The 20,663-nt window shown below is 33.2% G+C and overlaps 2 protein-coding genes across 2 annotated transcripts in view; both read right to left on the bottom strand.

Moving 5' to 3' along the window:
- Positions 1–1,198: 1,198 nt before the first annotated feature.
- LOC141644173 (ubiquitin-conjugating enzyme E2 2-like) lies at positions 1,199–6,742 on the bottom strand. Its single transcript, XM_074453644.1, has 6 exons — positions 6,534–6,742; positions 5,648–5,781; positions 4,976–5,001; positions 4,287–4,376; positions 3,265–3,353; positions 1,199–1,507 (listed from the first exon to the last, which is right to left on the bottom strand). The coding sequence occupies exons 2-6, from the start codon at positions 5,770–5,772 to the stop codon at positions 1,379–1,381; spliced, it is 459 nt and encodes a 152-aa protein (XP_074309745.1). The 5' UTR covers positions 5,773–5,781; positions 6,534–6,742; the 3' UTR covers positions 1,199–1,378.
- Positions 6,743–19,605: 12,863 nt separating this feature from the next.
- LOC141644176 (uncharacterized) overlaps positions 19,606–20,663 on the bottom strand; it is a 61,635-nt gene continuing 60,577 nt past the window's right edge. The window contains exon 3 of the mRNA XM_074453647.1: positions 19,606–20,604. Coding sequence (XP_074309748.1) covers positions 19,744–20,604 — 861 coding nt within the window. The 3' untranslated portion in view covers positions 19,606–19,743. The remainder of the gene's footprint in view (positions 20,605–20,663) is intronic.

Consider the following 20,663-nt stretch of genomic DNA (forward strand, 5'->3'; position numbering starts at 1 on the left):
CCTTTTTATCGTTCTCAAAAAAGGAGCAGTCTTCAGCCATATATTCTCTAACCCAATCTCTTCATCCAGAGGATCAAGATCAGATGGCAAGTTATTAATCAATTCAACAAAAGCAGGTGCATCGTTGTATAATAGGGCTAATTTGATTCGTTCAAAACAATTTGGATCTGGATCAGATTCGATACCTGAAGCATGATCTTTCCGATATGATACATCAACAAATAGTGGCTGTACACAAAGATTAACAACAATTAATATTAATATGCGCAACTAGCTTTCACACTCGTTCCGTCCCTGATACGAAAATTAAGCGGAAGCGGTTTAATAGAATAACGAACAATAATTAAAAAGGATATTTGCTTCGAAATCTGTCTAGAAATCGAAACAATGGGATATTTGCGCGAATTAGACCTATAATTCGAACAATGGTGAACTATAATCAAGACCTATTGATTATAACTCAGGTTAAAGTTTGAAAACGCGTCAAACAAGAACAATTTTGGAACGAACGCGTCGAATCGATGTTTACAACTGTAAACGAAAAACTCACTGTTTTTATTCAATAACTCAATCGATATCTAAAACAATACAACTGACTCCCCATTTATACCAATAGATCGACTTGCTAAACAAGCCAAAACTTCCTAATTGTCTTTCTTAAAGCTAATACAATTACCTTATTTATTCTAACTGAAATTAGGAAATAAATAAACTAGTAATAATCTAATTAGGAAATAAACTAGTCCTAATGATTTATGGAAAACCTTTATTTTGTATCTGTCCCACTCATTTGTTTATCTTTAATTAAAATAATCATAACAACAAAAATGACAGAGACGGAAAGAGTCAGTCTACAAGGGTGATACAAGGGGACAGGTCAAATCCTCATGACCTCATAGTACAGCAGCTTGTACCGTTTCTGCATTATTGATGCGTAAAAAAGATGGGACACGGAAAGTGTGCATTGTGTAGAGCGGTAAATAACATTTCCGTCAAATACCGCTTTTTTAAGACTTGATTCTAATCCCGCACTCAACAGCGGTAAACATTTTTTTTCAAACCTACTAACATTCCAATTTATGAAATAAAAGTTTGCTCCAGACCACTATATACAGCTCAAAGTTTGCTCTAGACCACTATATACCTTATACACGAATACAATGGTTTTACTTACTAAAAAAGGAAAGCGTAAAGAAAATTATAAGAGGGAGGAATTGACTAAAATTTAGTATCAGATGGTAGTTAAATAGTCAACTCACATAGCAAACAACGCGAATTTTAAATAGCATTGCACAGGTAATAAAACTAATTTAAGATGTTATTACAGATGGAGCAGAGGATAATCCTTGCAAATCCCACATCCTGAGCAGGATTTTACTTAATCAGCAGTCCAACTCTGTTCAACAATCTCGCGTACTTTCCTATTGTATTCCCGCTTGTTTTCACTGAACATCCGGGCTGCTTCTGAGTTTGCAGGAGAGTTTGGGTTGGGATCGCAAAGCAATGACTACAGGGAAGAAAAAAAATCAGAATTGAGCAAAACATGCAATATATGGGCTGAACAAAAACAACAATAGTAATCGACAACAAGGATTATATTAGGTTTTGAGTGATTAATAGACGAAATAGATCTGTATTCCTTGCACAGTACTACGACGATTAGGCTTCATGTATCTAACTTCAACAGAACACAAATTCTCATTTGTGACGGCCGATATCCGTCACAAGCTTGTGACGGGTCAAGTAAAATCCACATGGGTAAATAAGACAAATCATTTGTGATTCCCTAGACACTTTAATTTTTATTTTATCTACCCATGTGGGGTATACTTGACCCGTCACAAACTTGTGACAGATATACCCGTCACTAGGGAGATTCATTGTCAACAGAAAGCTATAAAAATGACATCTATTCGTAGAACAGACACCCCCAAATCTGAGAATAGAATGTTTAATTAGTAAACACCATACCCATATCAGCACAAGAAACCAAGTATCACTATATTGCAAACAAAATAGATGAAATCTAAATGTACCTCCCATTCCTAAGAACACGAGAGATGAGCTAAAGACTAATGACAATGTCATTGCAATTTACACGGAACCCGCAAATAGGACAAGTCAAGTAGTAATGGGGATCTAAAGTCTAAACATAGTTTTTTTTGGCGTGGGTGGCGTGGGTGGCTTCCCCTTCTTTCTTTGAATAGAAATAACACACATTAAGCAGGTAAAATGTAAGCCTGATCTCCTGAGCTAGATTTTAGTACTCCGTATAAAAATAGTAGGCAAGATCACTCTCTTCCAAGTGTTTCGGAGTCACTTTGAGGAGATGCACCACAACATTCCCCAGCTCTTCCAAGGTTCCACCCTATGTTTGGCAAAAAGAGAACTCGGATGGACACAACCTTATCTTTGTGTTGAAAAAAAGGAAAGTTGTATAAACAGACTGCATGAAGTGCAGGGACTCTAGTAAGTTGTTTTTGTTGTACTCCTTATCGTAAAGCTGAATAATAGCGAGTCTACATAAAATGTTCCAATTAGGAGCTATAATCAAGAGTGAAAAATATCACCAAAAGATGGTGTACACCTCTGTCCCCGTTCAAAAATCAAGATGCCTGCCACATAATGTCATAATCCTGAGGCAATCTAAGAAGTTTCAGAACTCAAGTCTATATAAGCTAAAGCATGCAGAGACAATGCCCTAAGAAGTAGCCTCTACCATGAACATCCCCTTGGAACAATAAAAGGCGATCATAAAATATACTTCCTCTGGTCAAAAATAGGTTTCCCAATTTATTTTGCAAAAAATTTAGGAACATAAAAATATGTGGATAGAAATGAAATTTGGAGACAAATGTAGGTCAGAAACTATTATGACCAGTTGACCACAAATAACATACTAATGGACATCACATAATCGATTTCAAGATATTTTATTGACAGATGGAGGCATGGAGCTAGTAAATCCACGAATCAGTTGTCTGAAGATCCAGGAAATTTCTAATTGACGATGCAAAACAGCACACAGATACAAGAATGGTCGTAAAAAGCATTTTTTATATCAACACATGCAATAACAATAGTGCGTGGTGGCCTAAATCATTCATACATACATTTCATTCTTGTTATATGAATTGTGACAGTTACCTCACACTAAGGCCTAACATTCCAACATGCATGTTGAAAAATATCAAATACAATCAGCAGCCATTCGAAATAACAAATAATAAAAAAGAACTTAAAAAGTAACAGATAGCTCTGTACCTGTATAGAAGTCAGGATAGCAGCAACATCATAAATAGGGCTCCATTGATTTTGTAGAATATCAAGACAAATGCTTCCATCGGCATATACTGAATAAAAATAATTGCAAAAAAGGAAATTATACTAAAGCAGAACACATCACAGTTGTTGCACCGCAGAATAGAAACAGCCATATAAATTCAGATCAGGCATTCTCTGCTCATCCTTTTGAACTAATAAATTGACCCTTCACCGGCAGCAAGAAGATGACGGCATCCATAAACACTTACGCCTTGTTTGAATACTAAAAATGGAGGGAAAGGGAGGGGAGGGGGAAAGAGGGAAGGGAAAGGGAGGGAAGGGAAGAGGAGGGGGAAAGAGGGAAGGGAAAGAGAGGGAAGGGAAGAGGAGGGGAAATGATGGGTGGGAGGAGGGAAATGGGGGGATCCATTATCCCTCCACCCCCATTTTGCTATCCAAACAATGGAAATTACCTCCCTCTATATCCCTCCCCTCCCTTTCCTTCCAAATCCTTCTATCCAAACAAGGCCTTAAACTGCAAGTCAAATACTCATCTGATAAAGAGGACATTTGCTTAGACATTGTTGACTAGCTATTGTTACCTTCATTGGCGTTACGGTACGTAGGTACAGATGAGTAGATGACTCTAGATCCCCCAAAGACTCCACTCCACTGAGTAATTGATATGATAACCGGTGTTCACAAATAATCTTAATTGGCGGGTTTGAAAACTTTGCCAGACAGTAAACAATATAACATACATGGTATTGACCAGAGAGACTTTTTTTGCATTCTATTATACAGTCTCAATCGCAAACTCACACTTAAGCCATAAACAACTATATGAAAATATTAGAGGTTGACCAAGCTGGAACAAACCCTCGAAAGACATGGATCGATCACTCACAACCAAGTATGTCCATGAAGGAGAATGCACTATTGAAGCAATTAAAATGTGAAGGTGTACATCAAATAATTATAAAAGCAATAAAGAAAAGTACAGCCAGGAATCTTTAACTTACTGTTAGGATGGAACATTCGAGAAACAAAGCGCACTGTTGGTGGCTTGTTGGGGTAATCCTCGGAAAATTGAAGTGTCAACTTGAACGTCCCTGAAAGTCAATATATTACAGAGAAAAGGTTTAGAAGTTAGAATACCAAAACTACATATATTGACAAAAGAAGGCTAGGGAAGAGGGTTAAACATTCCCCTAAATAGGAGTCCCCAAAAGCCATATTACAAAACTCCAAACACGTAAGCCACTCCTAGTAAATTAGTAATACATCATGTTTAAAATATGACGAAATTTCAAAAAGCCCACTGGTTTTTCAATAGATATAGATTTAAAGAAAAAACATGTAGAAATAACAACAAAAAATGACCATAGTAGAATTCTTATAAACAGAAAAAACTATGGAGCAGAAGTACAATAGTAAATAAGAAAGTGCACATGTTGTAGAACTTAGGCGTTAAAGGGGAGACTACTACATGACAGAACTGCCATTATTTACTACGTTTAGAGAAAGCTTCTACATAAGTTTAGACACAAAAAAGAGTACCCGAAAAAAAACACATAGGTAAGGAACATGTTCAAGAAGAATTATGGCAGCTTAGAGGAGTTAGGGATGGCGAGAAGTCAACAAAAGACAGAATTCCGACACATAGATAAGGAAAAAGTTCGAGTAACATTGTAATGGAATTTCATATTACCTCCATCCCAAGGCGTATCATCAGGTCTGCAATCGAAACAAAAAAAAATTAATTAACGCCTTATATGAATACATAAATAAGAGGGAAAGGGAAGGAGGTCCAGAAGGAGGGAAGGCGAGCAGAACTGTATTAGGTCCGTTTAATATAATTTAGCTACAAATATTTTGCTACCTTAAACTGTTAAAGTGACTTTGATTTGCCTTAGACGTGGAAAAATGGATGCCACCATTTCCTTCCCCAAACATTCCTCCTCCAACCTTTGGTTGCTAACCAACCAAGGGTTTTGGTATCCCTCCCTCTCCTCCCTTCCCTTTTCCTCCAAATCTATCAACCGAAACAAACCCTAAACATTCACAAATAACATCATACCTCTAGTGGTACAATAGCATCATACAATCAAGTTATATCTTTTCGAGCTTATGTGTAATTTTTTTGAGCTTTCAAAGTTAAATTTTTTTATGTTTAAATGAGTGAGCTCAGAAATTTTATGGTATAGCTCGACTTCTTTAAAACAAAACTCGAAAACTTTATTATATAGCTCGGGTTCTAGAGCATACAACTGGGTACAACTGGTTGTAGGATCTATTAACTGCTAAACATTGGCAATCTATAAGCTTGAAAACTGCCAAAGATAAAAAGAAACGAGAAAATGCTGATCATCCTCAAACCTACCCAAATATGACAGCATTCCAGAGCATTATGTTAGTGTCTTGAGGAGCACCGCTAATACCAGCAGGTGGATCATGCTGCAGACGTTTGAAATCCCTCATCAACCTCTTTCTTGCAGGGGTCGACATCCTCACCGCCTAAAATACAAACCACAAAGTTGGTAACCATATCAAACAAGACTTTTAAGCAACTCAAGTTTACAAGTGACAAGAGAACTGCATAAAGCAGACGAATGAAGAGTTCACAAACTGCACTAATACTGTGATACATACGTTTAAGAGATCAACTTATTAAGGGTGTCAGATGAAGACAGCTGAGAGCATTCATCTTCCACTTTAACTGGCAAATATCACAATTTCATCTTTCAAGAAAACTATATTCTTCGTATAATTGATGCTGTTGTGGATAATTCAATATTACAGGTTTCTAATTATCTTCTCAATTTTGTGAATCAACCATTGATTGCTAATTGAGCAACAATTTCACACATAAAACCCTAACAGGAAAACCCACAAAGCCATTAACACAACAATACAAAATCAAATCAAGATCACTCATCAAGATTCATAATTGATCATCAAAATCAAAATTTTACCCTAAAGTTGACAATTCTATATACCATACTACCATCAATCTAATGACACCATGAAAAAAAACGCAAATTAAAGTTCAATCATCAATCAAATTAGGGATTTCCATAATTTGCAAATTATAGAGCGATTGAAATCAAAACAATTAACCAAACTATCAGAGATTAGGGTTTCCAAATCAAAAATTCACGATTAATTAACAGAGCGATTGAAATCAAACAATCAAAATTAGGGTTTCCGAACTACATAAATCAAAACAATTAATAATTAGAGAAAAAAATTGAAATTAGAATTCATACCTAAAGGATGAACAATTGCGGCGAGAAAGTGCGGAAAAAATGAATGGAATTGATGAAAAAATGAAGAGAAAGGTGCGGAAAAAAAGGGAAAAAAATAGTGAAAATTGAGGAGAGAGAAAAGTAAGTATATTTAAAGATTCGGAGAGAAGAAAACAGAGAAGGAAGAAGAAGTAGAAGAATGAGAGTGTTTAGAGGTGGAAGTGGGACCCAGTTTCCGCATTGTGTGATTCTATCTTTCTTTTTTACCTCTCCTTGTCGGCGACACGTAGGATTACTATTCGGCTTTATAACTGTGGGCCACCGACTCAGTGGCGGTAAGATCAATCGAATCGACTTTGGGTTGGGCCGATTCGAATAGGTTCTATTGGATCAATAAGTCTTTTTTTTTTGTGTCTATCTTTTTAAAAAGATCTCTCACAATTAGATCATGTAAATAGGACAATTGGATCGGGTTCGGGTCGGATCTGTCATATCATCGGGTTTGTTCGGGGCGAGTCGGGTTTTTGGATGTTTTTCGGATATGTTGGTCGGGTCTTTTCTGAATATTTCGGGTATGTCATTTTCCGGCCAATTATTAAGTGAGAAAAAAGTACATTTAGTATATTATTATGTACTTTTAGTTTAGTTTTTATAATTGATTTTTGTAACGTAAATAATATTAAGTGTGCTTTTAAACTGGTTATTTCAAGTCTTTTTTCAATTAAAGTGATGTTTTGTTGAGTTATTTTCGGATTCAAGTGTTTCGGATTTGGGTAATTTCGGATTGGGTAGGTTCCGAGTCAACAAAGCTTGGGCCATGTTCGGGTTTCGGGTCACATTGAGGTGCTATAGGTCAGGTCAATTTCGGGTTTCAGGTCAGATTGATTTTGTCAGGTCTACTCACAACCCCTCTCCAACTTGCTTTTTCATTTACAGCTTGTGAGAGGTCTTTTTAAAGTCGGGAAAATGTTTGTCTTAAATGAGAATATGTGATATTTCGTCTTATAAAGCAAACAAACATGTCCTCTTGGTTCAAGTTTGGTTTATGTCCGGTTATTATCGTGTCAATTTATTTTGGTTCAATTAATTGATTGGGTTGGGTTTAGATGGAGTCATTATTGCGTCTGATGATTGTATTTTTATGGCATTACTCCAGTTTTTATCTATAACTTTAGTTTTCAAGCATTAGTTGGTTTGCTACTTGTGTTAGACATATAATATAAAGCTAATAATTGTCGTGCTATCAATCTTATCGGGTGAATATTAGGCAATGTTCATATCGAATTAGGTTGGATTCCACTTTCCAACTACTAATTATAGTTTGTATTGAGTGTCGGGTCGCAAATAACGTTGGGTCGATTTTGGATTATTATATTTTCAGATTCTATCGAATTGAATGTCGGATGGACTAGGTCGAGTTTATCAACTCTAGTTATCCGTCAGACACCTACGGAGTACTCCCTCCATTCAACTCCACTTTACAACTTTGGTTTTTACACGAATATTAAGGAGCGGATTAAAAAAAGTATTAAAAGTACATGGAGAAAGAGAAAGAAGAGGTTAAAAATATTAAAAATGTTATGAAATATTATTATATGGATGTCCATATCTCAGAATATTCTATCTTATGGAAACTTTGCCCTCATTGAATGTATATATATACCCTCTCATAATGAAATAATATACGGTTCTGTCTCCCTTACTTTGTCTTGAGTTTCTCTCTCTAATTCTTCATACTCTTAATTTCACAACACGTTATCAGCACGAGTCTCTAACCATCCTTATTATTATTTCTACATCGGGTGCAACGTAGTTTATTATTTCTAATTATGATCTCGTACAATCAATTAGAATCAATTAGATCCGATAATCAGGAGGTTCATATCAGATCTTATTATTTTATTCCGCTAATTAAGGTATGTTTCCTGTTTACGTTATACTCCATAATTATTTATTAAGATCTACGAAGGTATCCGTATGATTAGCCGTGCATGCATAAAACGCATAAGGTAGTGTTTTAACAATTTATTCATGTCTGCTATAGCATATTGCTTACCTCATACATGCGTTAATTGTGTTTACCATAAAAAAAAAAAAAAAAAAAAAGATCTACACCAATTTAAATCAAACTAGCATCTTATATCTATTGGTAATTATAAACTGAGTTTTAAAGACAAACTGTTTGTTTATTACTTTGGTGGATATTTGTCTTCATCTTTATTAAGTTTTAGTCTTTAAAAAGACGGTCTCGCCAATAAAATTATTTCATAATTTGGTATTGTATAAACTAAAATTTATCAACCATGGGAGTGTATTTTAATCATGCAATCGCCTCGTTCTAACGTAAAGCTTTAATTCTTTTTACTGCTGTTTGGTTGTAAAGTTCATTATTTCTTGGTTATATTTGGTATATGACGTGATTTGACTGTGTTAAACTGTTAATTATTTAAACATGATTTTAGACCACAACGTTTTCCTTATAACCCATTGTGCGTAATGGAACAAGCTTTGCAATTGTCTAGTCACTTTGAGTAATAATGATTTCAATATAATCGCATGTGTTTACCGGCGTTTCGTACGATCCACTGTATAGTTTTTATGTTGAATATAGACAAGTGACATACGACGTATTTGTTATAGGCCTTTCTTCCGATATGGACAAGTGACATAAAAGTAATCATTATTGACAATTTTATTTATGTATAATAATATTATATTCATGATGATTACATATAAAACTTACGTATAATATTGAACCTGAAATTTTATATATGTGGTGAAAAGTTTTGGAAAAGGACATATCAGATAATATTGGACTATAAGTTTTAAAAGATTTATTTTATAATGATGAGCAGATATGTCTATATTATAACTTTGGCCTGAAGTTCAAAGTTTTAAGGGGGTGTGCTAATTTAACACCATCTCATCAGTACAATATATTCATGTTGTATAAGTGTAAGTGGCCAGAAGTCCACGTGTAAATGCTAGTGGCCGAAAGTCCACCTCTATGAGAATATGTACCGCTGTTGAGTTTAAAGCGGTCTTTATCAAGGCAAATTTATTTGCGAATTGATTCTTGTTCACCTGAAGTTGAACAGTATAATGAGATATGAAATTTGATCCATTCCTTAAAGTGAATGTGACATCTCATAAAGACTCTGTCTGTAGCAGAGATCGAAAATATGGCGTTATGATAAGCCTAATGTTGCAGCCTTAACTGAGCCTAATGATGTGGCCTTATTGAGCCAAGTAAAGAAGCCTTAATTAAGCTTAATGATGTGACCTTATTGAGCCAAAGTTGTTCATTGAAAGAAATGAAAATATCTCATGAAAGTGAATATTTCATGAAAGGTCATATGAAAATACTCAAAGAGTAATATATTCCTCATTGGAATATTGACGAGTCTTGCCTACATATATGAGACACATATTGTGTCATATGTCACATCATTTATCCGGTTGGATAAAGTATTACTAACCATAAGATTAGAGTGATGAATATAGTCAACAAAAATATGGCATGTGATAAGTGAAATTATTGAGATACATCCAATTTTGATTAAAGTTTGCCGTGTATTTTTGGCAAACTAAGAAAGTTGACATGAAATGATTCAGATGTGACAAATTAAAGCCATCCGGGTTCTTACTATACCCGTTTTGATAAACCTTGAGTTTATCTTCAAGAAAAGATAAGTGCTGAAATTCTCTCGTGTAGAAATTTTATTAAAGGCAAGACACTACACTGAGATTGAGTATGTATGATGTTGGAGATCTAAACACTACTCGATATTGAATAAAGAACTTAAATGTTCGTGTATGGATTGACATTATATTGAGTGTAATCACATATAATGATTTTTCTGAGTAGTTCCCGTGATTAAAAATCACATTCAGATTTTTCTATAAAATCGTTGATCTCTTAAATTGGGCATTGTAAATCAGCACATTAAAAATCCAACTGCATTACACATTTCTTCCAGAAATATCTGTTATAGTACAAATATGCCCATATAAATTCTCATCGATGATATGAGAAATTGAGATCTAAGGTGGTTATGATAAATATTTAGACTATACATTGGTTATAATTTTTACCACCTTAGGGGGAGAAATGTGAGTTAAAAGCTGGTAAAAACAAAATTGATCCCATACTGAAACAAAAGTTCAGAGAAGGTTATACGTTAAATTCATTGAGTAGAGGTTTTTGAATTTGATATAACCATATGTTTTACCAGATTAATACAAGTATATACACCTGAAGTGTATTATAATAAAAGTCAAGATGAATTGGCGGTTCCCATGAATGTCAAATAGCAAGTAACAAGTTCAAGCAGTTGGTGACATATAATTGCTATATTTGAAGTGTCCCTGAAGTGACACGATATCTGAAGGATAATAGATGGCTTAAATGAATATAATGGTACCACATACATATTCAGATTCAGATATCATCAAACAGTACTGATATCATCAAGAAGTGATGAAATTATATCGATATATTTATGGAACCTACATACATTTTCGCGCGATATTTTATGGACTTTATAAATGGGGATCGTAAATTTAAGTCCATTTTGATTGTCGACATATAATCAATGATTATAAATGAGCTCATGGACTATAAGTCCAATTATTGACCTGAAGTCAATCCAAATTATGAATATTGGAAAGAAAACTGATCAGTTTGCATTTTGAGTCATCATCATGTGCATATACAGAGTAAATTCATCATTGCATATTAGTTTTAATATTTACATTATTATTATTGCATATTTGTTAGGATATGTTATTTAGAACTTAGTTTCATATCATATGCATGCACATGTTTCATAATATAATTTAGAATGGATAATGTTGGAAAGGAGGAATATATTACGATCTACTCCTTTGAGGATAACTCCCTGTATGAGCCTCTTATAAATGATCATCAATTGTTAATGATTGATCAATTGAGTTAGTGAAACTCTTGATGAAATATATAAACCTCTACAATACGATTGAAAGATATCGTGATTAGTTTCAAAATGGAACATCAAAAGTCAAAACTCTTATAGAGTTTATTTGAAAAGTTATTGTCTCAACTTGAAGTTTGAGCATATGAGAATTCATATTTAAATGAGCTTCTTGCTAAACATGTGAAATTAACTTATGGTTCAGAAGTACCATAATGATTGGAAAATAATGTAGTTAAAGTCTACAATGAGAATGTCAATTCATACATATATATGGTTTAGCAAAGAAAATCGCTCAAAGGAATTAGATGATTTATTCAATAATTATCGGATTAATTACCCTTAAGATATGGAATTAAGGAATGATGACTACACTCTTTTTCCCTTCGACTAGGTTTTTTGTCCCGACGGGTTTTTCCTAGCAAGGTTTTTAATGAGGTTGCACTATAAGCGCATTATTACGCTATAGTCATGTCATCGTGATTGTTGAGATGACAATTGTTTTAGACATATAATGTTATGTCGTTTATTGAGGAGAAATTATATCACTATTACGGAAGTATTATTTTGAAATGAAGATCAAAGAGTTATTATGAAATGATTATATCCAGACGGTGAGTTCTCAAAGAAATATGATATCGAAGCTGTCATGGATTTCTATCGATCGAAGATTCAAGTTTATCAACCATAATGGGTACTACTTCAACAATCGAGAAGTTATGTCAAAGCATGAATCATTTCAAGATATATCAAGTTATGTAATCATCAGGGGGAGTTGACACGAGTTGTACTCTTTTTCCTTATCTATGGTTTTGTCCCACTGGGTTTTTCATGGAAAGGTTTTAACGAGGCAACTATTATTATGCGTGTTTGAAGATTATTGTACTCTTTTCCTTTCTAGCATTTTTCCCATAGGGTTTTTCTAGTAAGGTTTTTAACGAGACATCTTCTTCAGTAATGGACATCCAAGGGGGAGTGTTATGAAATATTATTATATGGATGTCCATATCTCAGAATATTCTATCTTATGGAAACTTTGCCCTCATTGAATGTATATATATACCCTCTCATAATGAAATAATATACGGTTCTGTCTCCCTTACTTTGTCTTGAGTTTCTCTCTCTAATTCTTCATACTCTTAATTTCACAACAAAAAAAACATAAAGGTGGGGTTTTATGGTGGGTTAGTGTGGGATTTGGGTGACATTTTTTGTAAATAAAGATTTTCAATAAGGATAAAATTGTCATTTTTTTAGCCAAATAAGAAAACCTGTAAAGTGGAGTTGAATGGACGGAAATGGAATACATGTAAAGTGGAATTGAATATAGGGAGTAGTATTTATCATTGGGTTGTTAATTTGCATGAATTTTGGGCCTTCATTTGGACTGTTTGCTACTCCATTATAGTGCACTTGTAGATCTTCAATCTATGTTCGAGCCCAATAACATTGATATTTTGTTTTGTTTTTTTGTTCGTGAAATTTTATTTCCACATCGTCTCAAAATAAGTTTCACATTATACTTTATTTCTTTTTTAGTTTTTTATTTGTGGTTAAAATAATTCATGACTAGACATATTTATTGGCATTTTCTCAATCCTACCTAATTTATATGAGTATATACTATTATTAAATTAAATTGACTCAAGCACTCAACAAATGTCAGCTATTAGAAGCGGTAAAGTTATGAAAATTGATACTCATCAGTCATCACATAGTTGATACTCCTTCTGTTCCGGTGATTTGTTGTCCTTTTCCATTTTGGGGTGTCTCAGTTATTTGTTGTCATTTCTATTTTAGGATTGCATTTGATGAATAATTTGGCTATTCACACTTAATTTGGTCCACATGTCATTTACTAATTGGTCATTTCCTCTTTCCTTGATTTTTGTGCCAAAACCAAAGGACAACAAATGACCGGGAAGGAGGGAGTAGTTCATATCCCGTTAGCAACGAAATCGCCTATGTAGTATAACAATATCTTGAAGGATAACAGCCGAAGACTTCAAATGAATTAAACGTGTTCGTTTTCTCTCCATTTCCTAAAAAGAAATGGAGAGGCAAGTTCTTATAAATGGTTCAGATCGTATTTTGATAACATCTAACGGTTCTAAATTTACGTAAAAAAATAACGGAGAAATAGGAGTTAAAGGGAATTGTGAGAAGAAATGGAGAGAAAAGAAATAGAGAGGATCCATTTCTCAATTAAACGATGTTTTCACTAAGGCACATTTGTAGCACGAAGCACATGAAATGCAAGCATGTGTTATTTCCCTTGTTGTCCGCTTGAAGCTCATGCCATGAATCACGATGACTTGGTGAAGACTTGTTCCACACGAGTCTATTATTGAACTAATTATCATCTCAGATCTTTAATCAAGTCGGATCGCCTTGAACGCCAAGGCACATTTTCTTGTATAATTGATCTCTAGTCAACACGGACAAACTCTACTTACCGATAATTGTCTATTTGACTTTAATCTGTGAGGAAATTTCAACAAAATAACTATATTGATTAAAACAGAGAAAACAACCAATATTTTATAATTCACACGAGTACTTTATAACACATATATATCCTAGTAACAGAAACAATTTCTAATAGAGCTTTCTTTAACTTTTTTAAGGTCAATTGAAAAGGTGAAAATAAAAAACTTTTTTTTTTCAAATAAGAGAAATATTGAATAAAACTAGTACCAACACATCAAATGTTTATTCCGTCTATTTCTCTCTGATTTCACTATTTCAGGACATTTATTTTGATACCAAATTAACAAGTACTAGTATTGGTGCCCGGCTTCGCCCGGGTTACCTCTACTTGCCATTTATTTTTTTTCATTAAATAAAATTACTTAAAGTTGTATAACCCTTAAATTTATCATTAATATATTTTTCTATGATATATTATAAAATTACGATGAAATAAATTTTGAGACAAATTCACTACTCTCGATATTAATATTTCTCTCTTATTAATGAAAAAATAGTAATAACATTTCACTACTTGCCCATAATCATTGTTACTTTCACTACTCCCGCCATAATTATTGTTACTGTCACCACTGCCGCATTAATATTGATAATTTCACTACTCCCGCCGTAATTATTGTTATTTTCACTATTGCTGCATTAATATTGATTATTTCACTACTCTCGTTGTTTTTACCACTTTCACTAATCTCGCTGATAATATTGCTACTTTTACTACTCAAATGAGTGATACTATCATATAACTATATTCAATGTTACTACAATTTTTTTCTTTATCGACGAAATTACTTTTACTACTTAGGCATGCAATTTTAAGAGGATTATATATTTATATAAATATATTACATATATGCATTAAATCAAATCGAAAGAATTATGTGATATGATATATTATGGAATCTAACTTGAATTAATTATAACCTACTTGTATTATATTTTTGTATGTTAAATAATTAACATCTCTATACTCTAATAAACTATAAAGTTTAATAAAATTGCATAGGTTTTAAATTTAATATATAATTTATGATAATAATAATTAATACCATAAGTGTGCATGTTTATACTCTAATTAATTATTTTATTTTAAGGAAATTGACCATTTCTAGTCTTCTATAAATATTTAGGAAAATTACCAAGTATCTTAATTAATTATTTTATTTTAAGGAAATTGACCATGTTTTAGTCTCTTATAAATGCTTAGGAAAATTTCCAAGTTTCTATATAATTTAATTTTAACCCAAACTATATAATATTTGCATTGAGATCCCTTAATCAGGTCCATCACACGGTGTTATTGATTTAAAACTATATAATATAATTAATTTGTATAACTTTCTTTAATTACATTGAAGTCCCTTGGTTTCTGGATTTAATATATAGTATTGATTGATTGATTTCCGTTAGCGAGTTGTCTATTTATATTTCATTTAAATAAATAACCATTAAAAAAAGTATTTTAAGAAAATAAAAAAAATGATTAATGAAAACAATTTTAAAAATTCTAACAAACAATTTCCCTCAAAAAAAAAAAAAAAAATAAAAAAATATTCTAACAAACAAACAAACATGGTTGACTTTTTGTGTCTTTGTATCTCTAGTATAAAACCGAACTCAAACATAGTCCCTCGAGCTCAAGTAGTCTAGTACAATCAGCTCCGTCTCCCATCGTAAGCTTCTCCCATCTAATTTGCTCTCTCCAGTGACGAAGCTATGCTTTGGCCAACTGGGCCATGGCCCGGGCAAGACTTAATAGAATTTTTCGCATATATAAAGCATATCTTGTGTTTGGCAGAGTTGGATGGGTGCTTACATTTGTTCTAGGGATCAATCAAGTGTTCGACTCCTGTTGCCCTTCATTTATTCAACTTTCTGCCTTCATTAGTTTTTAGTTTTAAGTTGACCGCATTATTACATTTATAAAATAAATCTTGCATTTTTAGACTTTAGTTGCACTAACATATTTTTGGTAATATCCAATTTCGTACTCTTATTAAACATCCATTTATTATTGTAACTTTGTAAACAATCTTTTTTATTTAGAGAAAGATTTTAAAATTATATTGAGAGCGCTTTACAAATATGGTAATATACTAACCTTTTATTCCCGTTTGGAAAATGATATGTGCGAAGCTACTGTAATATCGTTTTACAAGAAACATATTGTTATTCATATTATTTTTTTATTTTTTCTGCCCATATAAATGTTAATAATGTTATAAAACGATTGTTTTTAAAGAGAATAATGAGCTCATATTTCAAAAATCGAAAATAAGATAAATTTGTAATCCTCATATAGGAGTTTTAAAATACCCGCGGCGATAAATAAACTCGAATAAATATTAAAAACGCTAAAATAGTGATGTAAGATTTACTTGAAATTAAACATCTATTTATACGAAAAAACTAAAATATCGGCCCCGGTTGCTATTTTATCCTAGCTTCGTCCCTGATTGCTTATAAATTGGTTCAGAAGAGCTCGTATGAGTAAGGCCAAAATAACAATAGAAGGTCCTATTAAAAATCGATAATATTTATTCAAATTTTAAATTTTTTTCATAATAACTTAATATTTTTAGATGACCAATACATTTTAAAAACTAGACTCGATCGGAAAGACTCGACAAAACATAACTCCGGAGCTGAATTGCCCGTAAATGACCCGATCGGAAAGACTCGACAAAACATAACTCCAATTGAATTAAAAAACTTAAAATGACTAATTTAAAAACACAATTAATACTGATATTGTTAAAAATAAAGAATCAATTATCAAAACTGAACTAAAATAGGTAATAATACCAAACGTACTTTTTTTTGTCTTAATAGTAGACCCGAAATTAACCCGAGCCCGAAATAACCCGACCCGCTTTAGCTCGAAAATGACCCGACCAACATACCCGAAAAACACCCGAAACAACTCGATCCGAAATAACCCGATAATATGAGAGACCCGAATTGACCGGCCCTAATTGCCCGACCCATTAACCCGTTTTGCGAGGTCTAGTTTGAAGCCTTATTTATTAGGATTGTTAAATCACTCCTATCAGATTTCTGCCTATGTCACCTTTAAATTAGCGATTATCATCCAACCCACATAAATAGGGTAAACAGGGCACTCTCTGGAAAAGAGATAACGACACCCTGTATGACCCAAATTCAGTAACAGTATTTCAGGAAAAATGATCTACAATTTTAATTTCTGCACTTTTTCTAAAAAAGGATTAATTCATTAATTTGGGGGTAAAAGTGGAATGTAATTAATTTGTGTACAAAATTAACCTAAAACTACGAGAGTCACGAGGAACGCGGACCGCTGACCGAAGAGCATACACGTTTATGCACAAACTGTCTAGATTTCACACCGATATGGAAGTATATGAATGTAATTTGCAGTTAAAACAATGGTAAGGCTCTGTTTGGCAAAAGATCGCGAAAATATAAATTTGAAACTCGAAAAAGATAATTAAAATCGAAAAATTAATCGAAACCTGGAATGGAATCGATAAGGAATTTGAAAATTAGGAGTTGATAAGTAATCGATTATATAAAAATGTGTTTGACAAACTAATCGAAAAAGCTTGATTTTGGTAAAATGACGTAAAAGGATATGAAAATTATTTAATATTATAGAATAAAAGGGGTACAAAATGGAAAATAAGTCATTTTAGGACTGATTTCTCAAATGCTACCCGAGGAGAAGCATTTCATTTTCAGTCTTATTTGACCAAATAAGCTACTTGCCAAACACTTGCAAAAAAATTAGGTAGCTGAAACTTTGGTCAAATAAGCTACTTTGGTCAAATAAGCTACCTGAAATGTCGTGCCAAACGGAGCTCTGTTTGGCAAAACTAGCCAAAAAAAGGTATTTGAAACACGAAAAGGTCACTAAACACGAAAAGGTATTTGAAAACGAAAAGGTAATTTGAAAAGGTATTTGAAAATTAAGAAAATGATAAGGAATTGATTTTTATTAAAATGTTTGGAAACAACTGAAAAAGGTAGGTGATATTTGACAAAATGACGTAAAAGGACATGGTTTATTATTGTTATCGTTTATGTTTTTACTATTATTTTTGTGTTATTGGTGTTGGCGTTATTAGTAATAAAGTCATAATGTAATTTTTTCAATATATATGTACAAGTCTCCAACATGTTTCAAAAAAAATGAGAACAATAATTAATATATCAACCATTAGGTAAAACGAAAAAAAATAAAATAAAACAATATATCATCGAAAAATGTATTTTATGGATAAAAAATTAATTCTCTATTAAACTCGTACATAAGAAAAAAGAAATTAATTAAGTTGCATCCCAAATTAAAGTAGCAATATTATCGCGGATGCTTTTCATTTCCATCGACGACTCGTTCACATTTTCATTACTTGTGACATTATTACCAATGTCCGGTAGTTCTTCATCTGGTATGTAATCTGGATACTCCTCAAGAGTCCTAAATAATAAGTCATCCGGTGAGTTTTTCCGGATGTAATTATGCAAGGCAAAAGCCGCCATTATAACATCAATTTGAGTTTCCACTCTAAATTGCGGCATAAAGTGTAATATTTTCCATCTTTTCTTAAGCACCCCAAATGACCTCTCGATACAACTTCGAAGTGATGAGTGCACTTTATTAAAGGCTTCTTTAGAATTACCTGGCGGCTCATTTTCAAACTGAGACTTGTGATACCTTGTTTTCGGATATGGTACCATATACCCCTTTCTATCAGGATATCCTTTATCCACCAAATAATACCTGCCATGCGGTGGCTTTGGAAAGTTCAATTCCGGTTTATTAATTGCATGAGTAAAAATACGAGTATCATGTGCAGTACCAGCCCACCCAACAGATATAAATGTGAAACACATGTCAAAATCACATACACCCATGACATTGAAGGTAGGTATCCCCTTCCTTCCTATGTAACGTAATTGGTCCGCCTCCGGAATACAAGCAGCTATATGTGTTCCATCAATGCATCCAATACAATCCTATTATGCAAATAAAGAAAATATGTTCAGAAGGTTAATTAAATGTAGCATTATAAAATATTTCTTTTACGATAATTATAAATTCAATACCTTAAAATATGGCGCATATCTTTCATCGTTTGCAATATGAAGTGGTATATATGGAAAAGAAGCATCTTCTGGCTTTATGATGTCACGTGCTAGGCTCATATAACCTCTACTTCTACCACTAATTGCTTCTAACACTTCATGAAACGATCTGCTAATAGTCTCACCAGAGCGTTGAAATCGCTCACACACATCTCGATTAGAAATGCCCAAGGCCATGGTATATATAAATACACCCACTTTTTCAATAACTGACATTTTATCGCTCCCTCGTAATCCATAGTTCAATTGAAGGTCTTAACACAATTGTTTAAATATACTTGATTCCATCCTAAAAGCATTTACACATCGAATAGGGTGTCCATTCAAAACCTCTTGCATCCAAATCTCTCCCGTATAAATTGAAGTCATGCATGGTTCCTTGTAAATATATTTATAAAAGTAAGTTGATATGGCGGAAGTAGTACTAGTCGCCATAATCCAAAATAATTTACGCTTTCTCCTTTTCCTTTCCTCATTGTCCATGATAACCTACGTAATTGAAAAAAAAAACATAAACACAATAGAAACTTAAAAACAATCTTACTTATTCATAATAGTTGTTCATCCAACAAATAAAAAATTCGATACGATATAATAAATTTAAGTACTAGTTCAAAAACACGTCTAAACATGAGTGCTTTCTAAAAAATCAATAGTCGAGCAATTTATTTCTCTCTACGCTGCATGAAGTCTAACCAAGCCATTCTATCTTTATCATCCTCCATCTTCATAATTAACTCTCTTCTCACACTATCTTCAAGTAAATGGATCAAAAAGCACCACGATTCAGTACCCTTCACTAACCAACATTCACTTACCATCCGATTAACAACATTCATAGCCATACCTACACTAGAATCTTTGGATCCAACTTGAGTATTATTAGAACTACCCTCAGCAGTAGTAGTAGTAGGAGGATTGACATCAGATTCCAAAATTTCTAATGCACGAGTGCACGTGTTCACCATATCGCCAATCTGACCGGATAACATTGTGGATCCAGCTGATTGTCTTCTTCGACGCTTCATTTGAGTAGGTTTTATAGTCTTTCTAATAATACTTTGAGGGAGTTTAGAACCACATGAAGTGCTTCTTTTCTCACCCGTGTTGGCTTGTGTGGCACTAGTATTTTGAGTATGCACCATATGTGGTACCTGAGTGTCGAAATTGTTTAAACCATGAGTATCTAAGTTGTTATCCAAACCTTGGTTTGAAGTTGGCGCTTGGGTATCTGATGAGACCTCCTTCAAAAAATTTCTGTAAAAGGATTGTTCTTGACTCTCTAAATTTCCTAAGACGGATGAATGTTGACTGTACTCATAGTAAGCATCATCTTCATCATTCCCTTCATTTAGATCACCTTCTAGATCACCTTCTACATTTACTACATTCACGCTTGAAGGATCCATACTTGGAGCCACAACGCCTTCTTCTGTAGCACGTTTACTTTCAAAAATTTGGAAATATAAATCTTCAAAGGTAGGATTTAATGGTTTGTTTTTGAACTTTTTCGCATCTGGTTTAGCCTGTAAAAATGATATATACAATTACAACTATGATATCATAATAAATAACTTTAAGAATA

Source organism: Silene latifolia, chromosome 2 (assembly GCF_048544455.1).
Source record: "Silene latifolia isolate original U9 population chromosome 2, ASM4854445v1, whole genome shotgun sequence".
NCBI classification, from domain to species: Eukaryota; Viridiplantae; Streptophyta; class Magnoliopsida; order Caryophyllales; family Caryophyllaceae; genus Silene; species Silene latifolia.